Source organism: Ammodytes marinus (genome assembly GCF_949987685.1).
Source record: "Ammodytes marinus genome assembly, chromosome: 18".
NCBI lineage: Eukaryota > Metazoa > Chordata > Actinopteri > Uranoscopiformes > Ammodytidae > Ammodytes > Ammodytes marinus.
In genome coordinates this window covers 1,228,272-1,240,991 of record NC_137222.1, presented here as the reverse complement: position 1 = coordinate 1,240,991, position 12,720 = coordinate 1,228,272, and the positions used below count along the sequence as shown (strand labels likewise).

At 39.8% G+C, this 12,720-nt stretch overlaps 1 protein-coding gene across 1 annotated transcript; it reads left to right on the top strand.

Annotated features, from left to right (window-relative positions):
- The first annotated feature begins 216 nt into the window (after positions 1–216).
- On the top strand, positions 217–7,959 carry LOC307265455 (C-type mannose receptor 2-like). Its single transcript, XM_080047200.1, has 7 exons — positions 217–254; positions 868–921; positions 1,380–1,561; positions 3,658–3,847; positions 4,540–4,658; positions 5,627–5,858; positions 6,603–7,959. The coding sequence occupies exons 2-7, from the start codon at positions 888–890 to the stop codon at positions 6,944–6,946; spliced, it is 1,101 nt and encodes a 366-aa protein (XP_079903326.1). The 5' UTR covers positions 217–254; positions 868–887; the 3' UTR covers positions 6,947–7,959.
- Positions 7,960–12,720: the final 4,761 nt, after the last annotated feature.

The window sequence follows — 12,720 nt, the reverse complement described above, 5'->3', positions numbered from 1 at the left end:
TCATGTGTTTAATGTGCGCTGTCCCTTCTATACAAAGAAATAAAAAAATAAAATCTTTAAAAAAGGCGTGCTAAAGAACATGGACTTGTTTGTCAGGTACGGATATTTTCCTGGGAATGATAAAAATCTAATATTTCCATATTCAAATGCTGACGTCGATGTGGCAACCTGTAGATAACATAAACAGGGTCAATAGACGGTTGTGAGCAGTCATCAGAGCAGCGTCAACTTGAGCAGAGCTGGAATCACAAGATGTAAGTTTGTAACTGTCTGTGTGACTGTTTCTATCTGTCTGTCTGTCTGTCTATCTGTCTATATATCTATTTATCTATTTGAGATAGCTTTTTAACTAACTTATCATCTAACTTTATTAATTCAACCGTCTATATAAAGCTAAAAAATGAAGAGACCAGTCTGGATTTTGTTTTAAATCTTCATCTGTACAGAACTTATTGAAAATGATCTTGTTGTCAGGAGTTTATATAGAATAAAACCAAAATGTTCATTCTACTCAAACATATGCCTATAAATAGTAAAACGAGAGACACTGAATATTTGGAGTGGTCTCGTCATTTTTTCCGGAGCTGTATATGTATTCTGTTTCACTAACACTAGCTTTCAGTTTTTATGCTCCACATATCTGGAACAAACTCACAGAAAACTTGAGGTCTGCCGCAACTCTCAGCTCCTTTAAATCAAGTCTGAAGACTTTTCTGTTTCTCTTTTCACCTGTAAATGTTTGATTTCTATTCATTTGCTTTTTCTAATGTGTATTATGTATTTCATGCCCCTGTAAAGCACTTTGAATGGCCTTGTGTCTGAATTGTGCTATAGAAATAAACTTGCCTTGCCTTGCCTTAAATTCAGTTTCATCTGACAGAGCCAAGATGCAGTGGAGTCAGGTTCTGCTCATTCTGATGGGTAAGTGGATCATCGTATCAGCTCTAGGCAGCACCACAGCTCCCAAGTTAAAAAACATTTCTACAGCTTCATACTAAAGGAATACTTCACCCATATGGAACCGGCGTTCTATCATTATAAAATAGCATTTTTTTTTTTTTTTTAAGATAATTTTTGGGCATTTTCAAGCTTTATTAGACAGTACAGAGTTGAAATGGGGAAACAGAGAGAGAGGGGGGATGACCTGCAGTAAAGGTCCACGGGTCGGATTTGAACCCGCCACCGGAGCGCCCCAATAAAATAGCTATTATAATATAATGATTGAGGTTTTTCATCCCTCAGTCTTCCCTTGGCCCAGCTGTCCTGTTAATCCTAACCCTACATTTTTACTAGTGTGATGTCACACATGGGAACATGTACGTGTTTTTTTCTCATGCTATCAGACCTAAACACTAAACAGTATTTTCTCTGGTTTTTAGGTCAGTTTTCTTTCCTCACATGTCAACTCTACGAGTACCACTTTGTTAAAGAGAACAAGAGCTGGACTGAAGCCCAAAAGTATTGTAATGAACATCACAAAGACCTGGCCACAGTGTATGACAACACAGAGGGACTCTATGCTACGGAGCATAAAGAAGAAGCCTGGATTGGGCTGCACAACGTAAGTGAAATTTTTGGTGAAAATGACTTTTATACCTATATCATTTTAAAGGTCTTGATAAGTTCTATCAAATGGTAAAAGAATAACGTCACTAAACATTTTACTTTTTGAAATAAAGGCTGAAAACATAAAGGCGTAAGCAGTGGTGTAGTCTACGTGATACGCAGGTATCCGCAGTATACCCACTAAGAAAGCTCCAGCATTTCCGTATGCCCACTAAGAAATGCGAAATGATACGTAACAAGTTCGATAGTGACAGACCTCAACTGTCATACTTTCATTCATAAATTCAACCTGTGCGCTGTGTCCCTGTGGAAGTCGCAACGGACTAATAATAGATGCGGTACCAGGCATTACCCACGGACCTTTTCATTGCGGACTGTTGGGTAAAAGAAAGGGCGATGTCCAACCCGAAAATACTGGCAGCGCGACGCAACATTCAGCTCAGTAGTCCCCTCGGAAGACGCGCACGGTGCTGTCGGAGCACACCAAAAGCGCGCAGGGACTTATTTTCTCCCAATGAGGAAAAAGTTATATTCTCAGCTTGCATAACCGGTCTGAAATTCATATTAACTTTTGCGAGCACTTCAATATCGGATCATCAGTGCAGTTTTCATTGGCTTAGGTGGCGATTGATTCACCCCGTCAACTCATGCACTGAACATGAAAGAAAACCAGAGCCGGCCCGAGGCATAAGCGAACCAAGCGGTTGCTTAGGGCCTCCCCCCCGATTTTAGTTTTTAGTTTTTTGAGTTTGTGTGTTTGATATTAACATCATATTATGCAAACGTAATGTATCATACAAAAACATTTGGAATACAATGTGTTGGTCTATAATTAATAGTCTAATAATTGAATCAGATCATCTGGGAGGTAATCTGAGGTTAATTGATCACGTCACGTTCACGTCCAAGCACAGTGTGTATTGAGTTTATTTAAATGGAAATGGGGCTGTCTTCAGTTTCCCATGCACTGTGTATAGTCTATACCCTATTTCAGCCTCGTCTGTGGGAAAAAAGATAGCTGGACAACAGAGTTCTTCTGCTTCGTTCCTCTCACTGCATTTAAATGCATTCACTATATTACAGAGAAATATTTCCATAAAAGAAAAAGAGCTCCAAGCCCAACCCAGAGGACCCTGCATAATATTTTATTTTAAATTAATATTTTTATGGAAAATCCAAGTGTCTTTCTTCAATAGCTTCTAATTCACCCGACCCAGCGTCTCCAAGTTCTTTGTTCACACGATTCTTCAGATTAAGCCTCTTAGTTTTCCTCTCAAAGTGCACCAGATTCATGCATTTCACTTAAAAAAGGTTAAAAAGGATCTCCCGGTGGGGGGGGGGGGGGGGGGGGCTAACCCCCGGACCCCCCTAGAAGGGCCGGGATCTAGAACAGACTTGTGTTTATCTATTGTAGAGTCACCAGAAGGTGGGAAACAATGTATTTTAATATAAAAAAAAATCTGGGGGAGACCAATTTCATTTGGGAATAGAAATCCTAAACTTTGTGTTTCTCAAGGCAGGCTAAGGTGTAAAATGTTTTTGCCTTTGCTGCACCTAATGCAGAAACAACAAAATTGTAAACTAACCACGGTATGTTTAATGTGTAAATGCTATGCTGCATATTCAAGAAGAGTCTAGGAGGGAATCATCACAGTATACCCACTACAAAAAGATAGACTACACCACTGGGCGTAAGTGAAAACCTTCAGTTGAGCGTTGTGCACAAAAGGCGTAAGTGCGTTAAAAATAGGCTAAAAGAGCTGCAATATGGAGGGGTTAGAGATAAGACCAACATTTATACTACAGAAAAAGAGTTATCAAATATGTTTGGAGAATTTGATATACCTACATATGCTGGAGAAAATATGGACATCAAAATAAACATTTCATTTTTAATTGTATTTCAATTAATTAATATATATTTTTATTTTATTTTTTAAATATGAATTCCTTGAAACCTAATCTCTATTAAAGAAGAGATTGCTTCCATATGTGGTTGTTTAACAAAAAAAAAAGTACTATCAATAAAAAGTTTGTTTTTGCTCTCCTGTAAAATTCTGAAAATGTCACTAACGCCCTTTTTGCTCCAAGCTCTCGAACAGAGAGGAAAACTGGGTGTGGCACTGGTCCCTGCCAGGGGAGGAGTACGATGCAGATGAGAGTCCGTGGAACCCTGGCGAACCCAATAATCTACATTCTGAGCACTGTGCAACGATAGAAACACATAAACGATGGGGTAACTCCCCATGTGGTTGGACTCGCCCATTTATCTGCTACAATGGTAAGAATGTTTAGCTAACACTGCTTTTTCTGTAGCCTGGAAATCCATACCTGCCACTAGGCGCTGGCTAATTAAATTTGCTGCGCCTGATGGTCTGGACACTCTCTATTGAAGCTCATTAAATATGTCAAGAAATCCTGAGCTACCAATCAAATCGTTCTTTCTGATATGGGCGGGCCAGAGCCCTATGTATGGTGCTCTGGGGCGGATGTAACCGGATGACGACAGTGACGTGCATGCGCCATCGAAGCCGTGATAGTAAACATCAAAGATAGCTGCGGATATGTTGTTTGAGTTTGAGACTGCTTTGGCCTCGACCCTTTACGATTTGGAAGACGGCACTCAAATCTTTCATTAGCAAGAAAGAGGAATGTTCTGTTTGGCCGACCGACGAAGGCAAAAGTTTAATTTAACAGTTAATCCCGCTGTTCGCTAAACGAACGGGGCTTAATACGTCACGTTGTGCATCGCTCTGATTGGTTGTAGTGCTATCCAACTGCGTGCAGTGGCATTTCAAATGCCCGCGTAGGAGCCGCCCCTTGAGTTGGGGAGGTCTATTGATCGTGGCCAGACCCTCTATCGTTATAGATATGGGTCTGGATTTCCAGGCTATTTTTGTGAGAAAAGGTACATTTTCACCTCTACTTCAAGATATGTAGGGTGATGGAAGTTTGTTTTGGTTTCCTCCACAGCAAAGAATCCAAGACCTTCTAGATTTCATTTGAATAATGACCCAAAGACCTGGGCCGAGGCTCAGACATACTGCAGGGAACATCACACCGACCTCATCAGTGGACACAGTCAGTTAAAGGTGAAGTAAGCGATTTATTTATGTTAATATAAGTGTTAAATCGCTCTTTATTCATGCAGCGATCACTTATATAGTGTGCGCGTTTCATAAAGCCAATCTCTCAGTCACTCGCTCTGCATGTAATCGGTAAATAAACTTTTCGGGGATCCCACTACTGATAACCAATCAGAAGAGAGAACACTACAAACCGGTGTGAGTACCAGATATGCTCGGCTGCCAGATAAGCTCGGGTTGCACAATGATGACGCACTTCCTGTAAATTATATTCAAATAAACTTCAAAAAAACAGTTTTCCCTTTTCCTGAAGCGAACATGTATTTACTGTATTAAAACCAACATTAAGCTTACAAGTTTGGCATTCTCCTTTTATTAAATAAAACAGAGAAAAAAGTTTCAGGCTGTATTGAACGCTCTCGCGAGATCTCTTGTAACGCCGCGTGATCTTGGGGACAATAATTACGTATTCCACAATATTCTGAACGATATCTTATCTATTTTTTCCGAAAACTACACGTACTTTCTTTCTACATGTATCTTTATTGTAATGTTTATATTGTGAATGATAATATTATAATAGATTGCAGTTTGCAATAGTAAGAAAGAAGTGGATCTCGCGTAGTACAGGAAGTGCGTCATCATTGTGCAACCCGAGCCAATCTGGCAGCCGAGCATATTTGGTACTCACACCGGCACCCGTCTCACTGCCGGTGCACGTGCAGAGCAACAGATGGGTGAATGTTTATGCGCCTACAATGGCGGAGCAGGTCAAAATGCTTCCCAATGTCTGTTTTGATGGTTTTTATCATGTTTTATCACAATTATGGATCTGAGATGATGCTAGATAACTCGCTGTTTGAAGACCGCAGTGCATTAATGTGGTGACGTAAGGACGAGCGAGGGGACTGCTAACTGCAGTAACTGACAGGAAGTTAGCTAAACTGACCATTCCACTTACTGAACCTTTAAAGGAAGTCCAGAATTTAACCGTGGCTACAAGTACGTGGATCGGCCTGTTCAGTGACACCTGGACGTGGGCAGCTGGCAGTGATTCTTCTTTCAGAAACTGGGAGCAGGGGAGACCTGGATATGGGGCGCTGAACCCTGCTGGACTGAGACAAAAGAAGTGTGCCGTGTTAAAGAACTCTGGCAAATGGGCCTTGGCCGACTGTACCAGTGAAAAACCCTTCGTCTGCTATGAGGGTGAGTTATGCAAAAGTTCTACTGTATCTATCTCAACTGTTTTCTCTCCATAGGAAGAAACGCACACACACGCACGCACACACACACACGCACGCACGCACGCACGCACGCACGCACGCACGCACGCACGCACACACACACACACACACACATTGCATTGTTTCATCTTTCAGGAGTGTTAAAAATCCATATCCGTATGTCTCTGTGCATGTCTGTGTGTGTGTGTGTGTGTGTGTGTGTGGGGGGGGGGGGTTCTTTAAAAATGTTTCTCTCGATTTTATTTGCTATTTTTCTTTTTCTGTTGTTGTTTTTAACCTCTTTTGGGCACGTTGAGCTACTCTTGAGTATAAAAAGCTTTGATACAAATAAAATGGATTTGATTTGATCTGAGCTCAATGTTTTCAACTATTAAAGCTGGGGTGGAGGATTTGGGGAGAAAATGGCGGTTGGGATAGAGATTCGAATCCAAATACCTCAACCACTCCACTTGTTCTCTTTGGTCCCTCCCTGACACGCTCTACACCAACAAAGTGCCAAAGTGAATGGACAGTCCCAACAGCCAATAAGAACAGAGAATCTTTTTTTTATTTTTTTTATAGAAAAGCCTCGCTCTGATTGGTCAAAGTGTACAGCTCATGTTAATTTTGACCAATCAGAAATCACATACCCCAGCTTAAACTGACAGATGAAAGTTGCTGGTATGATTCCTATTCTATATTTGTCTCAATTTTCTTCCACTACTAGACAAAGTGATCCTGATCAAGGAGGACATGTCCTGGGGGGAAGCCTTAGATTACTGCAGAGAGAACTACTATGACCTGGTCTCCATCACTAGCCCCGGGGAGCAGCAATACGTCCAAGAGAAAGCCCAAGAGGCCGGCACTCCCTTCGTCTGGCTGGGACTGCGCTACACCTGCACCCTGGGTTTCTGGTTCTGGATCAGCGACGAAGTGGTCGAATATAAGAAATGGAACGGGTCTGAAACAGACAGCTGTGACCATTCTGGAGCCATGGACAGAGAGGGAAAACACCAGTGGTTCAAAAAGCCTGATGAGATGAAGTTTAATTTTATCTGTACAATGTGTTAAAAGTACCAAGCCCCAACCACAGCGAGTTGTACCAGCATCCAATGCGGAAGTGAAAAAATTTAATTCACCGAGTGGCCACTACGAGGTGGTACCCAAAAGTGAGCAATTTTTAGTTTACTAACTTGTTAGATAGGCCGTTTTCACAGTCTTATTAAACCTATTTACGGCCTGGTTAAAAAAAAAACGTTCTAGTCAGTATGTTTAGTTCATATCTCCATGTCAACATTGAGGGGGGTGAATTTTTTTTAGCAGGCTAGTTTTTATTTTATTGGAGGTTAAAATGTATTAATAATTAGGGGGCGCGGTCTCTTGAGTGACAGCTACCCGCCCGTTGTCCCTCACTTTGCCTCGGAGGTACAGGTCACATCAATGCCCGTTTGGATGCAGTTGGGATAACTGAGGTCAGCCCAGATGCCACTATCTATGGTTAAAACCCATCCTCCTCACTGGCGGCAGACTCTTACATCATTGATTCAGTTTGTATTTGCTGGTTTATTAGTTTAGAAGATATTTGTTCTTTATATAAAGTGTGTTCTTTTGGTTCTGGGAAACGTAGTAATAACGACTTGGGGATGATTATTATTTGCATTTTCAAAGCTTTTATTGATAGTGTGGAGAGACAGAGATGAAATGGGGCAGAGAGGGGAATGACACGCAGAGAAGGACCGCATGCTCTCACCAATACACATCCTAGTATATTTTTAAGTGTGGATTTGTATTTACCTTTTATTTTTTAAGTTTATTTGTTCCTTTCCTATGTCATTCAAAACATGTTATTTGCTGTCACATTAGTGAGGGGAGTTTCCCGGCAAGATGAAATAGGAATGCATTCGCCGATATTAGGCTACACTTTATACTCAATGTGGAATATATTTTGTTGTGGTGGTTACAATCTGGTGATGGGTATATCATTTTGCAAAACCATATTTGTGTGATACTATATATTTGGAGTTGTGTTGCTTGAATACATTGATAATGTTGTATCTGGAAAAATAATGGTTGAAAAAATTAAACTTAAAAAGTGTAACTGCACCCTTTTACTTGTTTTTTGAGATAGAAGCTGAATTAAATCACTATGTTGTTAAGGAACACTTATATTCTGGTGTTGATATTGAAAAAAATTGCAATATGTTAAATATCGGCAATTTAAAGGTGCAGTGTGTAATATGACATCATCAAGAAATTTCTAGAATGCAACGCTCCCTGGGTAACCCCACCCCTTTCGAATAATAACAGAAGCTACAGTGGCCTTCAAGGACAAGAACAATTCTAAATTTTAAACAATGCACCTGATGACATTCCAACTATGACACTTTCAAGATGGCGGCACTAGGCCTTGGTCCAAAATATGCAGAAATATGGACATATATGAGACCCTTTCTAAGGAAAAAAATAATAATTCAAAACAAAATGTTCAGCTATTATGCACTAAATTAAATGTACTTATGGATATTATAATTACTTTCTACAAAATCTGCCTGTAAATAAAACCCAAAATTCTACACACTGCAGGTTTAAGAAATGTTTTGTATTGTAAATCATTTTAGAACTTTACTAAGATTTGAAAAAAACTTTTTCCTTTGGGTTCGAAAAATGACGTACATGTTGACTTAATGTACGTCATCACGTCGCCGCAAAGCCGGTCACGCTCTTCACAGGTCCATGGCTGATCCATGAGCTACTACTAATATAATAATATATAATACTGTCCCTCCAAGGATGTTATTTCGGGGGTTAACACACTTCACTTCTATCGGCAGTGTGTCTGCATTATCTCACACTGTATAACACACACACGGACCCGGACTTGTTCATTACTTCACTTGATTGACACACGCTACCGCTCGCTCGCTCTCCTCGCTCACACACAGACACACACAGACTGCCGCTCGTTCACTTGCGCTACTCGGTCTCCTAACACTACGATAGAAACACCCGCCAACAATTTAGAATAAGAAAGTCCTCCACCTCAGACGACCCATCTGTGTGGCATATGAGCTCACTGTGTAGCGATAGTGCCGTTAGACTTTGTGTCACTCGATATTTCAATGAAGTCATGTCATTCAGATCTTCCTGAGTGACAGCTACTAGCAGCTAGCCCCCTCCTTCACTGACACCGCGCGCCCCCCTCCCTCCCGAAAGTCGGCCGGCTGATGTCGGAATGTTTAAAAACAATGGTTCTCAAACGGAATTCAGAATCCATGGTCTGAAAGCATTTTTCAAAATCGTGCAGTAGCTCAAACAGGGGGTTCAGTTACTAAAAAAAAGCTTCACGGATTTGTATGGGACGAACATTCCAGAGGAAAAGGGGGCTTGGCAGGAATACGCTTTATAGCCTAATGAAACACTGTGTGTAATAAAACAGAGCCCTATGAATAAATAAAGCCTATTATATATAAAAAGCAAGTAGACTTAGGTTTACGCGCGACTACGTGATTCGCTGCACCAGCAAAATATCCGATTACATAACAAGCATTTTACCTGTGGCTTTTTTTTGTTGCGGAAACCATGGATACGGTTGTGTAAAAATGTAGCCTATTTCAGAAATAAAAATAAAAAACATTTTCCGAGGCTATATTAAACTGTATGTGGGTTTCTCCCAAACGCTCCAGACTTATTTTTTTTACACACACGACTCTGTGATGTAGACTAGGGGAGGCAATTGTAACAGGGGGCAATTGTAACAAATCAAATTGCACCAATAAGAAATAAAGTAGATACACAAAATTTATTTTGCACATGTATTTTGATGATGTCTCTCTGCATACCAAAGGGAAAATTGATATTCCCTTTTTAAAGTATTTTTTCAGAAAAAACACGTTTCTGAGGTACGAAAGTAAAAAATAAAATCTACAGTATTTTTCTCATAAAGTCTTAATATTTAATTTCAATTAAATGAATTCTGTTTTGTTTTGATGACATTACTGTTGTGTAAGATATGACATATTTGTTAAACATTAGCTTCATTGTTTCTAGCCATCAGGGTAGTTTGTGTCAAGTTGTTATGGTCGGGGGCAATTGTAACACTGTGTTACAATTGCCCCCGACCCTATACATTAAAGCTCCCATATTATACACTTTTCGGTTCTATTATACACCATATTATATGGTCTTAGTGGTCCCTAATACGTTTTTCTTTAATTGTTTGCTGAAAAAAACTTTCAGATAATTTATTGTACTATGCTGATGTTCAGCTAATCTCACAATGGCCTATTTTTTAAAAAAGAGTTGCAGGTCCCCTCGTAAATATACAATCTTTGAGCTCCCCCCGCCCCCTGTCCGGAAGCGAAGCCAGATACGCCTCGCCCTCTGTCTGTCAGGGCCGTGGACCAATAAGAAATAGGGGTGTGGGCTGCACAGTGGAAGCTTCTGGCTTTACGGTTTGTGAGGTCAGAAAAGGGGATAATTCTGACTGGAGTGTTTTTGGGGGGAGGGGTGGGGGTTTCAGAAAAGGGGAGAGTGAGAAAAGGAGAGATTGTTATTTTTTTTGATATTTTGGCAGTCTCTAGGCACACCGTGGACGCATGGATATGTTGGAACACATTTAAAAAGTGCATTTAGCATAATATGGGACCTTTAAAATACAAAAAAAAAAAAAAAATTATATTGTAATAGGAAAGCTATCTGATTGTTAGTTTTTGAAGTTATGGTTTGAAATTGGTTTGTTTTTAACTGTTTTTTTTAAGCATGTATTACGAATATAATGAAATAAGCATTTCCAGTAATGTTAATTCTTTAAACGCACTTTGTCGATGTCTAATATTTATTGTTTTGATATGAAATCAATTTTCCAATTGATATTAAATAGTTTCCCCTATATTTCCCTGCATTAATAGGAAGATTATTGTGGTCCTTAATTGTTAAATGAAGCTATGAGATCTGTTGTTACAATTGCCCCCACACACTGTTACAATTGCCCCCGTACCAGGGGGCGATTGTAACGTTTGACTTGCAATTTCTAGATCGATATTGTGAATCTAACATTGCCTGTAAAAGAAAATTATTAATGTTCACAATTAAAGTACTGATACAAATTGCCTAATTAAAACTAATTATCTAAATAGTTCAAGAGGTTTTTGAGTAATGACACTAAAACCAAAAAGTGTTACAATTGCCCCCAGGCTCCCCTATTGCACCAGGCATCATAATATGGCTTTATATAGGTGGAAACTAAGGTGTAGCTACAAAATGTGAATAAAAAATATAAAAAATCAAGTAAAGAAATGTGGTGTTTAGGCTTTATTTACCTGTGTGTGGGTTAATCGGCAGACTTATTTTTACACACGACTATGTTTCGTAGCCTATTGCACCCACCAGCATACAGCATATCTATATTGCTGAAAACTGTGGACGTATAGCCTAATGGTGTAAAAATGTGAATGAAAAATTGAAAAAAAAATTGGTGGTAATTTTGGTGTTATATTTACCTTTCTGTGGGTATATCGACCAGGCTAAAAGGCGAGCTGATCCGCGGCCATGTTTTTATTTTTTTTGAACCTTTATTTATACAGGTAAATCCCATTGAGACCGAAGACTCTTACAAGGGAGACCTGTTTTCCTTTCCCACGTTACCATTCACACACACATTCGTACACCGATAGCAGGCTAACTATTGGCATTCACACAAGGCAAGGTGGGTTAAGTGTCTTGCCCAAGGACACAACAACTATGATACAGGTGGCAGGGCGGGGATCGAACCTCCAACCCTTTGATCATCGGCCAACCCGCTCTACCACCTGAGACAGTTATTGGGAGGATGGAGCCCCAGACATCTTCTCATCCTCTCAACAAGTCTTTCGTTTCTCCTCCTTAGAGACGCGCGCAACTCAAGATTTGTAAACAACTTCATATTCAAGTTAATTTAGTGTTTGTATTTTCTTTTCTATTTTATGATTGACAGTTGTGGAAGAAATAGGGGAGAACGGGGTAAGTAGGCACACTTTTTACTCTAGTGAGAATTGCTTATCACCTTAACATCTTTCAAAAGTCATTCCTACATTAAATTGAAGCTTAAGGTGTTGGCTTGAAATGTGTACCCCTCACTTTTTCTATCTTATTGTAATAAAGAAGAAATTAATCATCAAAGACACCCTTACACATTGTGACAACCAACCCCATCAAGGGGTCGGTTGTCAAACACTATGGGGTTGTTTGTCTCAATGTTATCTTAATGGGAATAATCTTAAAAAGAAGGCAAGAAAGTAGAACTAAATTTGAAAGTTTAATTGCATTGTCATGTTGACAAATAGGCCTACATAACTTACTGTAGCCTTGGCAGCTGGTCTAGTTTGGGATGCACTGGGTTGTTTTGATTTTGTTGCCCTTTTTTCTTTTGCATGCAAGCTGCCTTTTCCTGCTCTATTCTTTCCTTCTCTGGGGTGTCAGTGAGGATACAGCTTGACAATTTATTTCGTTATTGGGTTCCTTTTCTGGCTGCAGCCTTGAGATAACATGTGACAACCAACCCCCCAAAAAATGTGACGACCAACCCCAACTTGAATTTCTTGCTAGCATCAAGGCCAACAACCATCTGACAACTAATTAGCTTGCTAACCACAATCTAAACAATAGTTTACCCTTCACACTTTGTATGGGTAACAAGTGTTTTGTTATAAACCCATTGTGTAAATGCCTAGAAGAAAAATACTGAGGAGCTAAATATTTTCAATTTGACATGAAAAACACAAACAGTCGTCTCACCTCAAATTCAGCAGTCTAACTCCAAGGAAGACTATGTAGGTGACCTCTGATCCCAATTCTGGATGTTTACATAC

Coding starts and splice junctions, on each gene's coding strand:
- LOC307265455 (XM_080047200.1), top strand. CDS start 888: ATGCAGTGGAGTCAGGTTCTGCTCATTCTGATGG. Junction 1,562..3,657: donor CCTGGATTGGGCTGCACAAC/GTAAGTGAAATT, acceptor TTTTGCTCCAAG/CTCTCGAACAGAGAGGAAAA. Junction 3,848..4,539: donor CCCATTTATCTGCTACAATG/GTAAGAATGTTT, acceptor TTTCCTCCACAG/CAAAGAATCCAAGACCTTCT.